The sequence below is a fragment of the Oreochromis aureus genome, linkage group 17 (assembly GCF_013358895.1).
Source record: "Oreochromis aureus strain Israel breed Guangdong linkage group 17, ZZ_aureus, whole genome shotgun sequence".
In the NCBI taxonomy this organism is placed as follows: Eukaryota; Metazoa; Chordata; class Actinopteri; order Cichliformes; family Cichlidae; genus Oreochromis; species Oreochromis aureus.
In genome coordinates, this window is record NC_052958.1 from 9,262,528 (window position 1) to 9,284,219 (window position 21,692).

Sequence of the window (21,692 nt, forward strand, 5' to 3'; positions counted from 1 at the left end):
ATGCATACTGCTTGTAGATCATCATGAAGGAAAATGCAACATTTCTTACTATATGTGTGTTACTTTAAAACGTGCTTGTTCTTTTTCTGTTTCTAGCCCAAGCTTACACACACATCGCACGTCTTTCTAAAGATGCCATTTTGTCACAGCTGCTAAAGCTAGACCAAAAACAGCAGGACCAGGCAGTGTCAATTACCCAGAAAATCCATTTGGCGTTTAGCATTTGGTTCCATTTGTTGTTTCAAACTGATTTGCCAGGTAAACTGGATCTGAGCAGAATTTTCACCTATTTGGAGTAATGTGGCACCATAGTGAAGAAGGCTGAAATACACGCACACTGAGATAAAATGCATGACAAAATGCAGATCTGCAGAGTGAGCCCACTTCTCCCTTCATACATGCAGTAATGCTCTTGGAGGTAAATCTCTTAATTTCCACATCAATCTCTTAAGTTTTCATACATTCTAGAGCATTTCACTGCTTTCATATGGAGGAACGCACATTGAAATAGGCAAAAACATAAACAATGTTTAATAAAACAAGATATGGTAGCACAACCACTAGCATCTCTGTCCACAGCCGCCATCAGATCTTGTTCATAGCAGTGGTTGTTGAGTAGAGCTGTAAGCCTCAGGTACACTCAGAAGAATTAAAGTCCACTGTGGACAGTTGGACATTTGTTATCCTGTTGATTTCTATACTTCTGATTTCTTTGCCTTGCTGTCTGAGTGGGTTTTGACTTGTGTCACTCTCAAGGGAATGATACCGGTTTGTTATCGTTCTCTACTTTGTCAGCCATCAAACTTCTTTATCTCGCCTTGTCTGTCTGTTCATCTTTCCATTTCTTGCACCTGCCATTTCTTTCTCTTCTATAAAATCCACGTTTAAAGTGTTATTTTATGTCAAAGTTGAAAAGGTGAAAATCAGTAATGCCGTCTCAGTGTGAGTTTTTGAATTACTGAGCCGAGCATAAGTTCTGGCCAAGCGCAGTGGCCTTCTACCTGTCTAATTGGCAAGCTTGCTTACAGATTCTGCATATCTGCTAACCATTTTGCAATCCATCTTTACTCCAGCTGCTGTTCATGCTGTTTCTGACCCAATCAATGTCATGCATGTGTCACTGAAACCTGCCCCATGCAGGTTCCTGCTGCTGGTCTCCCTGCCTCTGGCTTTCAGGTTCAACATGTGGAAGAGTGAGGTGGTCCCAGAATAGAGCCATACTTCCGAGTATAAATTATTGGAGATGGAAATAACAATATTCTTTTGCCTGTAGGAGTCCTGTCTGAAATTATTTTCTCCCTTTGCAAATCAATAATAACATAATTTAAAACTGTGATGTTTATTTTTTTCTGAACTGAGCCCGCCTTTCCTCTGCTCACTGTCACTGTCTCGCAGCCTCTTGTTCTCATCCTAATTTGTATGGCCAAAAAATTAATCTACTGTATTGTTTACACTGTAAACATGGCAAATAAAAGTAATATCTAAGTCTATGTAGTATTAATTTGCAAAGCAATACGTAATATATATTTTATGCAGCTGTGTAGTTTCTGCTTTCATTCCTTATATTAGCTTATTATTATTTTACGTGAATTTATAGTTGCATGCATGCTGTTTTTAATGGGTCCAGTAAAACTCATTCAGAGATGTTTTATCTCTATTAAATGAGAGCAAAGCCCGCTGTGCAAATGCAGGTAGTTAAAACCCTACGAAGCAAAGCACAATTCAATGAATACACACCAGGTATATTATTAGAACCAATTTTTAATTATATAAATGTGCAATAAATGGATAACTGATCTGAATTTATAAAATATTCTGATTTCCTGGAGTTCCCTCTGCCTCACATTACACCTGGAAAAGACAGTGATTATAAGAAATATTGATATATTGGAAGTTTATGACTCAGGATTTTAAACAACTAGAGGTCACATCTATAAGAATTTGCTGGGGCACAGTGAAGAGAGCCCAAAACTCTTACCCAGGTGAGAAGAAGCCTGAAAAGGATGCATGTATAGTACTCTGTGAGGGGAAAAAACCAAAAGAATAATAGTTTCATCTCTCGCCTGTTTTCCTGATTAGCAAAATTACCATAATGCTGTAGCTTCTTTTACAGCTGCCTAATGAAGGTTATGCTCTAACTTCCTTCCTACTTAATAGGCAAACACAGAGGATTATCAAATGCTTGCACACACCACACACACACACAGCTTTATACTTCCTCAATTTAACATAAATAATTAATACTTTATAGAGTATTGTTGATGAGGAATCTATCTTCTAAAGGCTCCTTGGCTAGTTTGATGCCCTTGTTTTCTGAATGCATGAACGCTTTTCTTACTCAGTACAAAAGTGATGCTTTTGAAGACACAGAGCCTTCATCCAACACTAGCGATGTGTGCATGGGTCTGTCTGTGAGAGAAGCACAGTACCATTCCAGAAGTTAATGAGATCCTGACTTAGCCCAGCATGCACACATTTACCCTTGCGTACAAACACATGTTCACTCACTACAAATAGACCATATCCTAACGAGGTCGATGGGGAAGGAGAGTTATTAGGCTCACAGGCTGAATAAACTGTTCCCTCCCCTGTGAAAAGGCCTAAGGACTGAACAGACTGAAGGATGGAGACGAGCACAGATGGAGAGCTTGATGGACAATTAGAGACAGACAGGCACAGACAGACAGATTGCAGACTGTGAGACACAGACAGCAACACACAGTGCTTTATGACTCCTTCCAACATTAGTTTTCAGTAGGTGAGATGAAGTGTCATTTAGCTGCAGTGAAATGATCTTTTTTCATTTTCTTGCAAAGGACATGGTTACCTATAGCTCTCAATGATGCACTCTGTGTGCATATGTGGTAGCTGATTTATGACTTGCAGTCCTACGATGGAGAGCATGCTTGTTGTAACATGTGCCTGGATTCTTATACTGAGAAACTGTATGGGTGAGCTGCAATCATAGCCACTCGTCGTTGGATAAATAAGTAGTGAACTGCACATTTGCCGCTGTTGTATCACAGCCTCACACAAACTGTAATCCATCTTGATGAGACCAAAATCTCATTGTAGAGGAAGGAAAAAAAAGTCCACTAATGAAAAAATGTGGCTAGGAGGCAGGCGTATGCACATAAAATATAATGTATTTGTATGATCATTGTTACCTCAACATGTTCATGTTATCATGAGTTGAAATGTTGGCCAGCATGATGATGCAGAAGTTAATACTGTTGCCTCACAGCAAGACGGTCCTGAGTTTGAAGCCACTAGCTGACTGGTTGCATGATTTGTCTCTGAGTACTGTGGCTTCCTCCACAGTCCAAAAACATGCATTTGGTTAGGTTAATTGACACTTCTTAACTGACCATAGGTGTGAATGTGAGCATGAATGGTTGTCTGTCTATGGAAGAAAATGGAAAGATGCAGAAGTGAGTTTTGGACATAAACTATAAAGACAAAACTGACATGAGGTTATAATGCAATTCAAATTTATTTATTTATGCCAAATCACAGCACAACAGTTGCCTTTTTACTGTGTGGTAAACCCTCCAGTCTTAGAGAGGAAACCCCAACAATCACATGCTCAACAAGCAATGATGGGAAGGAAAAATTCCCTCTTAAACTAGAACCCCCAGCATAACCAGGCTCAGTGAGGTGCAGTAATTTGCTGTGACTAGTTGGTGGATGAGAGAAAAGAAAAGAAAGGAAAGAAAGCATAGGGAGACAAGACACAAACTATGGGAGTGAAGACACAATTTAAAGACATGCAGCAGTGAGTAGTAAAAAGAGAAGACTAATGGAAAGAAAAATGCTGAGTATATCATGTGAAGTCCCCCAGCAGCCTGAGCCTATAGCAGCATAACGAAGGGATGCTTCAGGGCCATGTGATGCTGCTAACTCTGAGCTTTATCAAAAAAGGAAAGTTTTAAGTTTAATCTTAAAAGTAGAAAGAGTGTCTGTCTCTTGAATATGAAATGGTGGCTGGTTCCACAGGAGAGAGACCTGAGAGCTGAAAGCTCTGCCTCCCATTCTACTTCTGGAAACTCTTGGAAGCACAAGCAAGCCTGCTATCTTAGAACAAAGTCTTCAGCTGGGACGATATAGTACTGTAGAGTCTGCATGTGAGGATTTGGATTTAACAGGGACAGACTGGCGACCTCTCTGGGGTGTACCCTCTTATCCTATTGCAGCTGAGAAAGCCTATAGCCCCCCTGCCATCCTGAATTGGATGGGCGGAAGAAAATGTGTGGATGGATGAATGGATTTAAGAGGGAACCAATGAAGAGAAGCTAATGGTGGGGAAAAAATGTCTCTTTCTCATTCCTGGCAGTACTGTCACTGCAGTATTTTGGATTAACTGGAAGCTTTTCAAGAAACCTTTAAAAGAAGCAGATAATAATTAATTACAATAATCAAGACTAGAAGTAATAAATGCATTTTTTTTCTTTTTCTTCATGATCTCTGAGACAGCATGGGTCTAATTTTATCATTGTTTTGCAAAACATTCCTACATATTTGTTTAGTGTGTTTATATAAGGACATACTCTGTTCAAAAATGACTCAAAGATTCCTTACAGTGTTACTGGAGACCAAAGTAATGACATAATCTTGAGTAAGTATCTGGTTAGATAGCATGTCTCTAGGATTTTAGGCCCAAATAGAATAATCTTATTTTTATATGAATTTAGGTGAAGAAAGTCATAGGTGATCTGGGTCTTTATGTCTTTAAGCCAGACCTGTAGTTTAACTAGTGTTATCTGGCTCAATAGATATATATTGTGAGTATCATCTAATAGCAATGAACATATATAGAGTCTTTTCTAATGATATTGCCTAATAGAAACAAGTATGATGTAAATGGCGACCGTGGCTCAGGGGGTTGGGAATCGTATCTGCAACCGGAAGGTCGCCGGTTCGATCCCTGGGCTCTCTGTCCTGGTTGTTGTGTCCTTGGGCAAGACACTTTACCCTACCGCCTACTGGTGTTGGCCAGAGGGGCCGATGGTGCGATATGGCAGCCTTGCCTCTGTCAGTCTGCCCCAGGGCAGCTGTGGCTACAACAGTAGCTCCACCAGTGTGTGAATGTGAGAGTGAATGAATAGTGGCATTGTAAAGCGCTTTGGGTGCCTTGAAAAGTGCATTCTCCAATCCATTATTAAATAGTATTGGTCCTAGCACTGTGGAACTCCCTGACTTTCAAATATGAAGAAGACTGCCTTTTTACATCCACAAATAAATGCAAATCAAACCATTATTGTGCATTTCCTTTAAGACATTTAATAGTATGTTCCTGTCTCTGTATTTAAATTTATTGAATGATGTAGAGAGAGGTCTATATCTAAAAGCGTTCAAATAAATCATTCCTCTGCGGATGATAACTAGGGTCTTGAGATTTTTTTTGCATTAACAGAAAATTGGAAACAAGATCTGGAAATCGAGACCAAAGATCTGGATGAAGAGAAGGTTTTTAAGTAATGGTTTAACTACAGCCAACTTAAAAGCCCCAAAAGCTCTTAATAGAAATTCACTGATCATATTTAAAATGGTTGCAATGTGAACGCAAACGCATAAAGCAGTTATGGTATAATGTTGTCATTCATTTAGTTGGAAGTGGAAGTCGGAGATTCTCTCTCTCTTTTTAGCTACCTGCCTACTTGTTTGCTACCTATATAATCTATGTACTAGTATGGAAAATGTCATAGTGTTTATAATGATGGTGAGTATATAACCATCAGCATTTTAATTTTACAGCAACCATTTTTCTGTATTTTTTTGGCCACCGTTTTTGTGACGTTGTCACATTCTCAGTTCTTCAGTAGTTGCTTAGTACTAACACACCTGATAAGAATGAAGGCCAACACTATAAAAATTAGGCCCAGGTTTTTAAAACTGTTTTTCCCCCCTATGCAGGTCTTGGAAAACTGAGAAGTTTTAATAGTGCTAATGTCACCCAGCTAAATGCACCTAATCGTATTACTTATCCAGATTCACAGCAAACTTGTTCCTGATTGTGTGAGACTAAAAAATACCAGCCCTGTAAATATGAAGACTAACAGCAAGTATGTTTGTGTGTCAGAGCATTATATTGAATGCATTTGTCGTTTAAAGCTAGTCATGTCTCTTATTCTGTTGTTTATTGACCTTGCTTTTATAAACCTAAAGTCTATCTATCATCTTTCACTCCAGCTTTTATTTTTAGCCCCCACCATCCTTCTGTTTTGTTTGATACATTTTCTCTCCTGTCTCGCTAGCTTTACTGTGCTCTTTCTCTGCCGCCACTTGCCTCTTTGGTTCCATAGCTTTCCCCTTTCTGTGTTTGTTAGTGTGTCTATAAATGTGCTTGTTCAAGGGTGGGAAGGGAGAAGGTCCAGTGACATGAAGCACACATCCCTTCAACAAAAAAACATACATGAAATTCTTGTTTATATGTCAAGTGAAAGCTGTGCAGGAGAGAGATGAAAAGAAGGGCAGGAAATTTAAAAAGTTGAAGAAAGAGAGGAAGGGCTAGTGTGCATAGCCAAGTTATGCCAGGACAGTGATTCAGCAAGATATGAATAATGACCAATGAATAATTTATATTAGCTGTGTGTACCATCAGCAGTAATATATACCAGCAATAATGTAGAGTGTAATATATATTAGCCACATATGTCAGTGGCATCACATTATTCATGAAAAAGGGTGCTCTGCTACGAATTGCTCTTTATAAAACAGACAACACTCTCACTGCAGCCTGACAGCAGGTCTGAGAAGAGAGAAGGGAAAGTAGCTGAAAGATGAGAATAGGAGCAGCAGCAGGATCAAAATGCCACATATCTAATAAATGCTTGCTGATTTGAGCTTTGGTGTTATTTCTGCCGGTTAAAGTAACAGTGACATTGAGTTTAGCAAGTCAATTACCGAGAACAGGCAAACCTGTGACATTAGTAAGGAGATGGCTAAACAAGCTTACGCACACAAGCAGTGTAATAAACACAAAGGTTTTAGTGTACTTCATCTAATTTCTACTGTTTCCTCATTGAATAAAAAACATACTGTTAAAAGAAAAAGTTGAGAAAACAGAAAACAACATTTTCTGTTTTGATTTTTCTCAACTTGTGAGTTCTAGCAACTTGAATTTTCTTGTTCACCTCATCACAATATTACCTAAGGGCAACAATAATATTCAAGCTTCAAATGCTGAGTGTAACAGAAAAGTGCCTGATGCATACAGTGTTGCCAGACAAGTCAACGTTTATTTACAGTGTACTTTTTATGACTGTGTAGTTACAGCTGCCTTACTCCAGTGCGGTACAGTCAGGTCCCAGCATCCTACTCAAATAGGGAGGCATGATTAGATGACAGGTAGTACGGTGACGTGGTTAGCACTGTTGCCTTACAGCAAGAAAGCCCTGACTTCAAATCCACCATCTGGACAGGGCCTTTCTGTGTGGATTTTCCATGTTTTTTATTGTGTTCAGGTACTCTGTCTTCCTCTCACAGTCCAAAGACATGTAGTTAGTAGGGTTAGGTGAATTAGTGACTCCAAATTGCTCATAGGTGTGAATTGTTGTCTGTCTCTCTGTGTTAACCCTGCGACAGATTGGCGACGTGTCCAGGGTGTACCCCGCCTCTCACCCTATGGTGGCTGGGATAGGCTCCAGCCCTCTTGCAACCCTGAGAAGGATAAGAGAATAGATGGGTGATTAGATGATGGAGCTCAGCCTCCCATGACACCTGCAGCTGAGCTACAAACCAAACTCCGCCACATTAACTAAACAAAACACTTTTTGTGTCAGTCAAAGAAAGCTTTGCCTTTACAACTTTCATCGGCCCCCTTGCTTTACACAGCAGACTGATCTGCATGTCTGGTTTGGGCTAAATTTTGACCCCACATGTTTCCTCACAGTTTTAACAAGGATCTTTATACTTCTGAGGTGAATGCGCTAACCCTTACATTATGGAAAAACATGAGCTGTGGCCTCTTCATTTTATTTATTTACATTTCCTTAGTTACAATACAAGCAACATTAATGTCCTTGAAAGGTTTGCGTATATGTTTTAATAGTGTAAGGGTCAACATGTTTGCCTAAAACACTAAAAGTCCTTGTTTTGCAACTAGGAGGCAACTCAAACTCGAGGTCATGCTAGGTGGTCATAAGCAGGAGTGGGGTTCCAAAGCCTGAAACCCCACACCTGGGGTGATCAAGAAGTATATCTGGTGTAAAAGTCTGCACCAAACCAAAAATGTTATTGTTACCCTCACAGGAATTTTGGCGTGAACAAAAAAACCTCAAGTTCCCAGAACTCCTGTAAAATCAACAACAGTCAGAAGTATTGACTCAAGTATTGACTCAAGTTGTTTGATGTTTTGAGTTTTCAACTTCTGATTTTTTTTACAGTGCACACAGCAAGATTTACCACTTGAGATAACTGCAATGCAAAATGCTCCAAAAGGCACCGGCACAAACTGGGTAGAGAGTCCTAATCAGTGACAAAAATTAGTGGAATTGAAGGCCACCTACGTTGGAACCACCTATCAGTCAGATGCCTGACTCCTGAAAACCTTAACACCTTTTATGTTTTAAGAGCCATTTTGCCAATCTGCAATAAAAAAAACCACCACCACCAACAACAACAAAAAAAATATTTTAACACTGAGGTCTCTGGGGATTTTCTTGTTTTTGGAGCCAGCTCTGGCTTGTTCTTCCAGGAAGTGCAGTTCACGTCACTTCATGCTTGACGTCACCCTCACTCTTTCACTCACACAGGTTGCTTTTCGAGTAAACTCTGATCAGGTATTTGACTTCTAAAAATGTCAGCATTGCTGCAAGAATAAAGGTGCAATTATTAATAAGTTAATTTGAGACTTCAGCTATTAGAATGCTTCCCATACTGTAGTGAAGTTGAAATGTCGTTTTTAGGAACTTGTTTATCTAGTCATCCACCTTAAAGCCAGCTTGGTGATGGGACTTTTAACCAAGTCCTTTATTTCTTTGTTTTATCTCTGTTTTGTATTGATAACATTTAAACAGATATACGTTTCTATTCATCTATACATCTTCTATATTCGTGGTTGGATCAATACAGTAAATTTGAAGAGAGTCTATACAGACATGTGTAGTCCGCAGCTGGATGATATTAAAATAACATTTGACATCAAGCTCTGATCCCACGCACGAGGCACCAGTTATGAAACAAACACATTCACACAGACGCACACACTCTTAGATGTAATTGTACAAACACAGACACATACTCACACTCAGGCTTGAACCCACTGACTGGTATTTGTGCATCAGTGTATTGACACAAGCCTTGGCTTCAGCGCTCTGTTGTCAAATCATGTAGAGCAGATCTCTGTCTGATGCTCATTTGCTCTTCTTTCTTATTGATTAGCCATGTCTTCCTTGGTAGATTAGCCTCAAAGATCTAAGCCAGTCAAATATGGCTTGCATGGTTTTTGTATGTTAAGAAATATGAGCAAGAAACACATGTAAGCAGAGTGGTAGTTGTATATTTTAACAATATTGATTCATAAATGTCTCTAAATTATGGTGTGTGTGGGCAGCATCAACCTATGCTGTCGTCTTCGTGATGTTTTTGAGCCATCTTTGATAAATGAGAGGAAAGCTAATTAAACAACCTTTATGTAAATGTATTCATGAACATCTGAACTTAGCTTGCATCATTCCAGGGCTCATAAATAAATTTCCTTCTCATATATTTTTATAAGCCAATTTGCCTACAGAAAAAGAAAGGCGGATGGGGGCGTCAGGTGGTGGTTGAGGAGAAAAGAGGGCTAGAGTAAAATACTTGCTAGCTGTTGAGAGTTTAGAAGGAGGGAATTGAATATGTGTTGCAAATTGATGTTTAATTAAGGAGCTTGTTCACATCATTAGTCTGTCTGTCAGCTGTGTTGCCATCAATCATTGCATGTAGAAAATCTGCCCAGCACACTGGTCTATGAAGGCATCCATCAAAGCATTTAGCCAGTTGGCATTCTTGCATTAGTCTCACCTCGCTGATTTCATGTATTGCTTTGTGTTTGTATTAGACAAGGAACTCGCTTCACTAGCAAGGCAGTGAAACATGCATTTCAGAGGTTTTGCTGACACCAAGCTCACTGTGGTGTTCCCAACTTTTTTGATTTTATCTCATATCATGAAAATAGTAGGATAACGGATACAGCCCTCACATGTTGTAATCGTAATCCTTCTTGTGTAGAGAAGGATTTTAATTTTAAAATAAGTATGTTAATATTTATTGCAATTCTGAATATTATGGATAATCACACATGTAATCGTGAAGAAGTCCCACAAAGCAGACTTGAAAAATGGCCGTCAATACAGCCAGTAGGTGCTTAGCTGTCAGGAAGAAAGTCGGTCAAAACATCCTCAGTCATTTCATAATGTGAATAGTTATATTACTTGTGTATAACTAAATAGTATAATAGTGCAATATAAAGTTATTTCATAGTTGCCTTTTACATTTATCAAAGGCTTCAATCACTCGGGGCTAGAGACTGCTTATAGACAACTACCGCAACCTGCTAGTAACCAAAGAAATTATAAATAGGTTTTTGGTGAAGCATAATCTTTGTGATTGACATCCCTTTGCAATTGGTGGCAACCACTCATCAACCAGATGGGGAATACACATTTTTCCATAGCGACCAGAGGTTCCAGCTGATCTCTCGGGCTGTTATTATGTTAACATCTGTCGTAGAAGAGATGCTAAAGTCCTTCAAATCACTATCATCCCCGACCATGCTGCAAAAAAGGTGTTTTTATTTGTAAGCTTCTTACTTTGACTCCTAAGGATATACATATATATCTTGTCTTGTGAATTCTCTTACTAGTAGTGCAAGTCAAAGTATCGCCACCTCTGCATTGATTTTGAAGTGCCGAGTTTAAGATGTGTTTGGGGAGGTCTGTTTATAACGCAGTATCAATTTAAAAGAAAATGAAAATGATGAAAAATATCACCACAACTTAATCTTCAAAGGCCCCTTTAAAGTGCAGGGTCTTGACTGTAAAACTGTTTTCCTTTTGTAGTTAAGAGACTTTAAAGTCTAAATTTTTATGCTAGCATTCATTTTGCAATAGCAGGTGTCAGGATCGACAAATAGCAGATTATCTCAATTTCAAACAAAACTTTCATCATAAAATCGGTTTTTGAACATGTTTTTTTGCCCTGACATGCCTGTAGCTTTTATTAAACAGAACCAAGATGAGTAATGAATTTGTACAGATCTAGAATCAGATCACAGCAGTCGGCCTGAGTGCCTATGTAACAAGAACAAATAATCAACCACGAAATATGAAAATGACTTGGAGGCAGATATGGAGATGATTGCCTGCTCATGCATTTTTGTTTTTTCTTTTCGGATTGCAGATCTTGGATGAGACACGAAAGTTACTTTTTATCTGTCCTTTTGCCTCACAGAGTTTTCAGTGCAAATCCTCGTTTACCAAGCCGCCAACCAACTAAGTTGCCTGTGGTCTCTGATGTCATTAACAGTGAACAGAAAGGCTGAATTGCATTTAGCAGCTGCTGGCTACAAAATGGAATAAAGTGTGCAAATTCACTTCAGCAAGCAAACATTTTGTCCAGTCATCACTTTCTCTGCCTCCACTTCACCTTTATTGTTGTCTCCTGTTTTCCACACTGATACAAAAACAAGACTGCACTACATTAAATATTCATCCATCCATCCATCCTCATCCGCTTTATCCGAAGTCGGGTCGCGGGGGCAGCAGCCTAAGCAGAGAAGCCCAGACCTCCCTCTCCCCAGCCACCTCCTCCAGCTCATCCGGGGGAACACCAAGGCGTTCCACATTAAATATTGAATATCGTAATTGGGTCATAAAGCCTCAGCTAAAGCTTTAGTTTTGATTTTGCACCTGCTCACATAACGTGCAGAGACTAAATGGGTGGATTTCATACATATCACATGCTGTTACCGGCTGCAGACAATGGGCAGACACATCCAATAAAAGCTGTATTGTATTGTACTTTTCACACACTCAGACGCACACACACGCACACACACCCTTTGCTCCGGTTTCAACACCTGACGCAATCCCAGGAAACAGACACGGTAGTGTTTTCCCAGTTAGCACTACTCGTAACAGCAACAGTCATTTAACTGTCTCAAGGCACGATTGCATTTTCTTGCGATATACTGATTAATGATGCATCGTGTCATTTCACATCTCATAAGAACAGCAGAGAGAAATTCTCATTATTACATGGCATGTTGATCTATGGCTCAAAGTACAATACTTTCATTACTTTGTTATGCTTTTTTTCTCTGAATGAGAATTTGCACAAACGCTGAATGCCAACAACTGCGTGCGTACGTGTAGCGATGCATCAAAAGGAGATGCTTTACTGTTCAGAAAGACATAAAACACAAGTTACATGCAATGAGGCCACAAATCTAGAGAGAAGAAAAGACAGCATTTACCAGTCTTGTATTTAATTTTTTTTTTTTTTAAAGGCCAAAACGTCTAAAAAACATGCCGCTATTTTTATCTAAATTGTGAAACCGCTTGAAAAGAATCTTTGCCCTTTTCAGGTGTCTTTCTTCTTTCTTGCGAATGGTCACTGACCACAGTTTGTTTTCTAAGAGCTATGAACTTCACAACTGTTGCTAAAAAGATGTTGTCAAAGAATTGTTTCAGCAAGCAAAGAAAGACACAACTCAAACATGTATATACATGGGTGATCTCAGTGGAGACTCACACTGAGACATCAGTTCTCTCTTTATTTATACCCTGCTCCTTCCTAAAATATGTCAGGTCGGCACCCCTTGTGTGTAAAACAACTCCTTACAAGGTGATAACAATGAAACATATTTAAACTGTTAAAAATAGTAACCAGTCAAGCTTATCTCAGCAAACTCAGCAAGGGTGGAGGCACCTGTGGTATTCTCTCATGCAAACTTTGTCATGAAACACAGTAAAATAGGAGATTTAAATGAAGCTAAACAACTAGGGGTTTTTAACTACAATAAAGCAGAATACATATAAAAATCCTTTAACAGATGTACTTTCAGTGCACCACTGCCAGACGTGTTATTTAAAGGTATGTTGCTGTGAAAGGGCTTACTAATTAATGCCTTGTTTAGCTTTGTTTGTAGACTATTAGCATAATTAGATCTGTAATTATGGTGGAACGTTAGACAGCTCAAGGTACTTTTGTTGACTTGGGAGGCTGTATAGGTATATTTCAAAATGCACTCTTCTTAGAAACAGGTTTCCAAACTGTATCTCACAGCTGACGAGTTCTAATGGCGCTTTATTCTTTTTTTTTTTTTGCATTCCTGAGCATGTATACATGTTGCTGTTTATGTGCTTGCCAACCATCTTAATGAGTGATTCAGCTTTTCACTACACCAATGAGATTAATGGAATGAATAAAACATGGCATTTCTGTCTGTCTTTCCTTGGCTTAAAGTCATCTTGCTGCACTACGGCTGGACATATTCACCTTTCTGCACTCCTTGCTGGCTGAGGAAATGTTAGGAATAGTAAATAACCCTAAAAAATTTAATATGTGCAGTATGGGGAGTGAATATTCAAAAAACAACAACAACAACAAAACCCCGCCCTGATAATTATCAAAATTTTATACCTGACCCACATGAAGTGCTTACTTAGACTATATGGACTCCATTATATGGACTGCTGACTGAATAAGTGTAGAGTTCCAGACTTCTCCTGGCATTAACATCAGCACACAAACTATGCACCACACACTTCTCATAACATGGGCTTCCATGCCTGAGCATCTTCTCTAGGTGTTGTGTGTAGCTGGTCCACACACTGTATGTCAGCCTATAATTTAAATGATATACTTTGTACTTTTTACCTGGTGGATAGAAGTGGATAAAATACATTCAGGTTTTAACTTACATTGTTTCTATTTAATGTTGAATCAATTTTCACTTTATTCCGTTCTAATTTCATTGAATTTGGTTACAAGAAGAGTAAATGGACTCCCATCACATTACTGCCACACAGATACATTTGTTTCACCTTGCTGCACTTTTCTTTTTGGGTTTTTTTTTCACAGACATCACAGTCAGTTGAATGTAGTGTACCTCACCCTGCTGCACACATAAGGATTCAAGTGAGCTTAGTAGCATCAGTCACATTACAGAGGCTGTTACCAGAGTAACCTCAGGGCAAGACAAGACTTTAAAAGCTCTAAGAAACTTTTGGGTTTTAGTAGTATAGTTTGATGCATACTAGCCTGACACCAATCAAATGCTATTTGTAAATATGCTTTTAGCAAACAGAAAGAAGCTATAACACAGAAAATTCTCAAAATCAAAGGGAAATCTGCAAAAAAAAAAAAATGCAAAAAATTGGGAAATAGGAAATAGGTGCAATGATTTATTGAAACATGTTCAAACATGCATGCAATTCTAACAAGCTTGAAAGATGAGATTTGGTATGACTACGTTTATTCATTAACAAAGCCTGAACTCAATAAGGCAGCTTTCTTGTCATTTCTTTAAGTAGTCTTCAAAAATAATTCTTCAGGATTCCTGAAGGACATTCAAAGTCCTGAAGGACATTCTCCAGGTGTTGGCTGCCTTTTGTTCCATTCTCTGTCAAGCTAATCCCACACTGCTTTAATAATGTTGAGGTCCAGACTCTGGGGAGGCCAATCCATGACTGGTAGTGTTCAATTGTGTGTTTTTCTGTGTACGTGTCCATGACTGGCAGTGTGTTTAAGATCAAGATGATATTGCATGGTGGATCAAAACCTGAGGTATTTGGCTTCTTGACAGCCACCCATCCACTGAAACCATTCTTGATGAAGCTTCAGTAAACAGCAGATGGATCTGAGGGCCAGATGCATCTCTCAGGTCCTGTGCCAGATTGTTGCTGGATCTTTCAGATACTCTTGATCGCTGCAGATACTTTTTGCAACAGGCTGTACCGAAGTATACGATTTAAACTGGTTCTTCATTCATTGCCTGATGTGTAGACACCACACTGGTTCATCTTTTAAGTTTGGGATCCTTTTTGTCCTCGTAGAACATTGTTAAGTGGTTCAGGAAACAAAAACATAACTGGACTTAATAAACAGCCAATGTCCAAAGAAAAGTGTTGCCAGACAGACAGAAAGCCTGGAGAAACATTGTTCACTTCAAAATTACAGGAAAGTCTGACTCTTTAGAAGCAAAATATAAAGAAATGAGGGGTGACTCAGGACTATTGCACAGGACTGTAGCTCTGGCTGTGAGATTCAAAAACTGGGCTTGTGGCCAGAATTTGAGATGCTAATGAGAAAAGCTCTCTTCTCTTTCAGTGACTACTGAGCTGTGAATGTGTGTATTTATGAATGTTGAGCAGGTTGTTGGCCAAAAGGTGAATGCTTTTGTGGATAAATAAAGGTTATGTGATTTGTGCAGCTGCTTTTCTAATGAAATGTCAAATTAAGGGCAGTATAACACATAACTGCATATATCTGCCAGCTCTGAGCAACAAGTGTTTTTTTTTTTTTTTCATTGTTTTCATACTTTTTAAAAGGAAGTAACTCAGTGGGTTTTTACCCCCAGTTTCAGTCCGACACCTCAGGCAGATAGTTGTCCGCATATGCATTTTTTTCAAGCCGGGTGGATCATCATCGTATATGTACACACAAAATCAGTATTGCCGAAAGCACCCTCCTCCATCCAGCAGTGTACAGGTCACGAAATAAATAGCCACAGGTTTGAAGAGTTGGATAGGCTGGAATGAGCTGCACTTTGCCTCAGCATGAGGCAGAGTGTCCAAACAGGTAACAGAAAACAGGGTGCTGCAGAAAAAGAAAAACGTATTATGTTAGCCCTCTTTGCAGAATCAAAACAGAACAGTAAAAATTGAAATTCGATCAAAGAGGTCACAGTTGACAGATAGAGACTTGTACTTTCTGCATACTTTGTTCTCTGTCTTTTTCCTCTCTCCACACATATGCACACGTTACAGTGCTCCTCTGTTTACTATCAAAGTTCGACTCTTAGGCCAGCATTGTGATCAGCTGTACGGCTGGACCACAGTGGCCCGGAGAAAATGGTAACTAATTTCCTGCTGGGGTTCTTACCCATCACCACAGGCACCAACAAACACACGAATAAGGACATGCATACAAAGCACCCTACAGCCTTCCATAACTGTGGATTGGATTTTATTCTGGGGACCCCATTAATTCCTTATGGATGCTCATATTGATTCTGGGTGCCTCTGGTCTTGTTAATTCAGCTCAGACCAGATGGGTTTTGATTCGGTTTGTGTTGCCTGAAGGTGACTGCTGCTTTTAAAGAAAAACAGAAAAGAAAAAAAGAGTGAACATAGCCAAGATAGATGCAGTAGATTTAGTAACCAAACGGAGGGGTAGGACAGAAAGAGAGAATATGTGAGAATGTGGTTGAAGTGAGAGATAAGAATAGAGAAACAAGAACAAAGAATATATCACATAAAGTCAGATATCGTGCGAGAAAGGAAGATAATGAACGTAGGATGTTATGTGGTTCCACTCTTTGAACTTTTTGATGAAAACAGAGAAAATGAATGTTACACTCAATTACTGATTTTCATCTTAATGCATCAAGGAGGTTTTCACTCTCTTCTTTTTTCATTAGCTCATTATGCTAATGAGTCATTACATAAAATCCGCTCAAAAAAAAATGCAGTTGGGAGACCATTTGCATGCTTTTGAGCATTCGCACATATTTATGTCAGGGCAGGGATTGTACGCATGCATGCATGTATTTTGTACATGCATGCAAGCATAAAGGCCAGATGTAAGTATTCAAATATTCATCAGCAGCTTATGAACCTAAACATTAATCTGCAGTAATTAATAAGGCTGCAGCAGTAAGATAAGCTCAGAAAGCGGACCTAAATGGTAGTATACACTCAAGACTAATAACTGTATGTGAAGCCAAAAGTAGAGACATATAAGTAAATTAAACATGTCAAGGCTCAACACATGGTTGTGCAACTAGTCGGAAAGAGGATAAAGTGTATTTTATCCCCAGACACTTTCTTGCCTTTCCTGTATACACAGAAATGCCATTATCAGTGGTTCAGAAGATGTAAAGAAGGAACATGTTGTTCTTTCTTTGCTACCAGGGCGAGAATGGACTGAGAGGAGTTATTTGTCATTGTCATGCTGAGTGCCCCGCTGCCTGTCTACTGGTCAACCTGTCTTGCACAAAGATTTCATCTCTCATTTGGTCTCTCTTCATTCCTTTAAAGTTTCTCTTCATCTAAACTTTCTTTTTCGTTTTATTTCTTACCTGTTGTCTTTCTTTCATCTCTTTCTTCAGTCCTTCCGGAGCCAAACGCTACCCACTTTCCTCTACGTGCTTTGGTGCCATTATTGTAGATCTTCTTTCACCTGTATTATACACATCTATTTTTCTGTCACCGCTTGACTATTGGCTTTTTTTATGGTGTACATGGAATATAATACTAGGACATAAATGGGCTGTAGAGCAGACAAAGCACAAACAGAAACAAAAGCTGTGACAAATGGTGATGGCCTGGCACTGTGCAGCAGACAGTAGGCACTGACTGGCTATACAGGTCTGGTGCCAGGCTTCCCTATAAGAACAGACTCAAGGCTGAGACTGCAGAATGATTATCATCATTTAAGGCCATGAATAAGTTTCACATTTACCCAAAGCATCAAATGCCACTCACCACACAACCGTAGCGTCTCGTACCTGAAGCATATGATTCATTTTTTCAATTCATGTGGGGTGATGGATGATACATGACCTAAAGAAATCTACTTCTGTATGCTGTAACTTTATATCCTTGCACACAGATTTTTCCCTATAGCTCCCCGCTGATCTGTTATGAGAGGTAGATGCAGGTGTAATGTATGTTGCTATGAATGGATTTCCATACTTTGATTGTTACCTAAAACGAGTCCCCTGGGAATTAATGTGCTTTATCTTACTTCTAATGTTCCTTCTCTCCCCTTTAAGCACATCTTTTCTTCTTCTTGTTCAGGTTTAGAAAAAGTTGGCCGTGACTCCAGTTATGAACAGGAGGGAAAGGTTCAGTTTGTGATGGATGCAGTGTATGCCATGGCCCACGCTCTGCATCGCATGCACCGGGAGCTCTGCTACGGATACCCAGGCCTCTGTCCACGGATGGCCAACAATATCGATGGTAAAGAGCTACTCAACCACATCCGCGCTGTCAACTTCAATGGTAAGTTTTCCACTTGGTTTAAATCTATAGGATCCAATATAATGCTGTTTTTCAAAGATTGTACTGTACTCTTTTTCAGGTACATATGCTTTTAAAAGCATTCTTATCATAGTAAAAAAATAAATAAATTACATGCTGACCATTCAAACAATATGCTGTAGATTGTGCTAACCCCCAGTAATACTCATTACTGCAGTTTTTATATCTATATGTATATTGCACAAATAAGACAATTACCCCTCACATATTTAAACACATTTAAATCACACCACACTATCGTCTTCCCTTTGTTTTAAAGCTGTCATGCGTTGTGTATATATAATCCTATAAATCATTTAAATTAATATCAGATATGAGTGTACTGACAATGAAATTAGAATATATAAAGAGAGACATAGGAGATTATGAACTCAGATCACCAACTTGCAAACATTTCAGCCTCTTTAAAATCATGAATGATACTCACTTTTATCTTAATACTTATCCTTTAATGTCTGCCCTATGAAGAACTGAAATTAAATATAAATTAAATCAGAAATATAAAAATATTTATATAAATATAAATACAATTTTAATTTGCATTGTTATTCTTGATATTGGTAAGCCTTTGGGACAGAGAAAAAATACATCTCTGAGGAAAGTAAAATCAATAAAGTAGTTGTTTTATTACTTCCTTTCTCTTCTAGAGTTTCTGAGTTGAATCTAAAAACAGGTTCTCTTTAACAGTGGAACATGAACTCCTGCCTCCTTGTCAAAGTGCTTGCGCGTTTATGTACATTCATCCGATCTGTTCCACCACACAGATTTCTTAAGAGCTAAAATCCTTGTTCCTGTCATTTTAATACTGCTTACATGGGTCATATTAGATGTTATTGATGTCACTGTTTCGTTGAATGACCTTTTTCTTTTCTAACTCTTGGAGTTTTGTTATATATCAGCCAGTAAAAGGTTTAAACCACTTATGTCAAAATACATATTTCCATATTTTCCTAACATTTTCTATTTGTCTCCAGTTCCTCTGTGTGTGTATTGTCTTGCTGCCATGCCTTATCCATGGCTGCCCTTACTAACGTGACATTAGGCTACAGCCCTGAGGGCTGTATTATGAAGTGTGATTAATTGATTAGTGAGGTATGTTGAGCTTAAAGCCAGAGTTTTCAGTGTCACACCTGTGGCTCACTTTGGGCTGTCTTTGTGCCTTGCTGGATCACCATGGTAACTTATGCTGAACACACAACCTGGTTGGGAGCAGGTTATTTTCAGAGTTTCAGTTTAAAATCATTTGGACCTCTATGCTATCACAAATTCTTTTTGTTTATTTATATCTTACACAAACCACTGAATGTGTGTGTGGCATTGTCACAAGAACTCATACATTCAGCTGCTGGGACAGAAAATGTATAAATGTTATAAGCACAGATTAGACAACTGACCAGTTACAGTTGTAGGCTGTTTATTAATGACAATATAAAATCATTCAAATTGATTTCACTTTGATCTAGTGAAAAGCTAACACAATTTCCACATTTGTTTCATGAGGCTGTCAGAACTGAACAGACCCGTCACGTGGTGGTGTGAAGCGGGAAGGATTAGGACCCAAAATGCAGACTTGCAGGTGGAATTAAATTCAACACAGCTTTATTGCTGGATTATGAAATAAAAAAAATAAATAAATACAAAAATAAATAAATAAAAACAAACTGGAAGGAACTAGAAAACTAAACTAGCAGCCACCTGGGGAACACAGCTGGACATAATCTAGCAGATGAGATGGGACAAAACTGGATATAATGCACACAGGACAGGAGACTATCAAAGTAAAACAGGAAGTACGAGAAATACACAAAATGAGATGCAGACTGACTATATACAAGGAACAGAGGGAGGAGAGAGCAAGGGCAAAAGAGCAAGGGACGAGAGGAGACACGACTGAGAGAATAGGCCACTAAACTTGGAGACTGACGGGCAAACAAACATGAAGACAAGACTGGCTTAACTGGGAGACACTGAGGGAAGGAAACAGAGACGAGACAAAGACATGAATGGGACCAATTAACAACCATGACAACCCAAATTAGAAATACTGATGAACTCAAAAACACAAGAAACTAAACTAGGAAAATAAGTCACACAGAGAAAATAACAATAATGAATAAACAAGAACTCAAAAACCCATAAAACCAAAAACACTGGGTCAATGACTCAGGTACCCTAAAAACACAAAGTAACCTTTGGTACTTAAATGTATCAAGTTTAAAGTCTCAGTGCAGTTGTCAAGTTGGGAATAGACACCAACACTATAAAATAATATTTTAATGATCATGAATTCAGCGTTAAAAGAAACACTTCTGAAACCTGAAGATTTCTGCAACATGATTTTATTTGTTATATAAGTTTTTTTTAAATAACCTGTTCCTTTGACGATATCTCTGATTGGAGTAGGCGATGCTCAATTGGCCCATTTTGTGTGGAAGAAAGAGAGTTAAATGATGCATGAAATGCCCACTTTTATGCTTATTTCCTAAAGCAGGAGACCTGAATTAGCAAAGCTTCTGCTGCAGTTTTAGGTTTTGTCAAGCCAGAAAATACAAAGAAAGCCTGGCTATCCTGAGTTTACTTTGTAGAAATACCCTTCTGATATGTGGCAAGTGTGTAACCCTAAAATTGAACTTTCTGATAGAACACATCATTTATATCGGGTATCTACCACATTCTTTTACCATGTAAGGTAAATTATTGTATTATTGATAGGTTATAGCTAGTCAAGATCAGGTTTTGAATTCTGGGTTAATCCTTTTGCTTAAACATTTGGACATTATCATTTTTTTAAATAAATTGTCGACACATTACAGTATTTTTTCCTGAGTTTACCCAACTTGACTCAACAAATTCATATTTTAACAATGCTGAACGAAACGTCTAATTTGTCACATCCTTATCAAAGAACATGTCACATTGCCTCTCACGTCTAACATTTGATTCAGTTTGTGTTTTCTCAAAACATGTAATCTTTTTACATTTTGGTTTTTTGCGAATAGCCTTGTATCACTTTGTACTGCTCAGTAATTTCCCCTCTCTCTTTCTCTCTGCATGACTTCCTCAAGTGTTGACAAATTTTAAGTGGATAAAAAAAAACACATTTGCTCATTTCAAAGTAGCATCAGACACCTCATTTGAATATTCTATTATTAATCTCCTTTCCCCTCCTCGATGCGCCTGTACCTGCTTCTCTGTCAGCCTTTTCATTTCCTGTGTTCCTTCGTCCAGCATTGTGTGGAATACATAATGTCTGTGAAAGCAAGAGGCAGAGTGAGACTGGTTGCATTGTGAGGTTTACAAGAATGCTTGTCTGATTTAGAGGAATGATTAAAATTGCTTGAATATGTCTGTATAGGAATGTGTCCAAAATATGTATCAGTGTTTGTTGCTTCCTGCTCTATCGGTGTCTGCCCTTGCTAAAAGTGTCAGAAATAAATTCACAGG

At 38.6% G+C, this 21,692-nt stretch overlaps 1 protein-coding gene across 2 annotated transcripts in view; it reads left to right on the top strand.

Annotated features, from left to right (window-relative positions):
* Positions 1-21,692, top strand: part of grm8a (glutamate receptor, metabotropic 8a) — a 167,027-nt gene that overhangs the window by 84,276 nt on the left and 61,059 nt on the right. For both annotated transcript variants that reach the window (XM_039600685.1, XM_039600684.1), the window contains exon 6: positions 18,006-18,209. In XM_039600685.1, the coding sequence (XP_039456619.1) occupies positions 18,006-18,209 (204 nt within the window). The remainder of the gene's footprint in view (positions 1-18,005; positions 18,210-21,692) is intronic.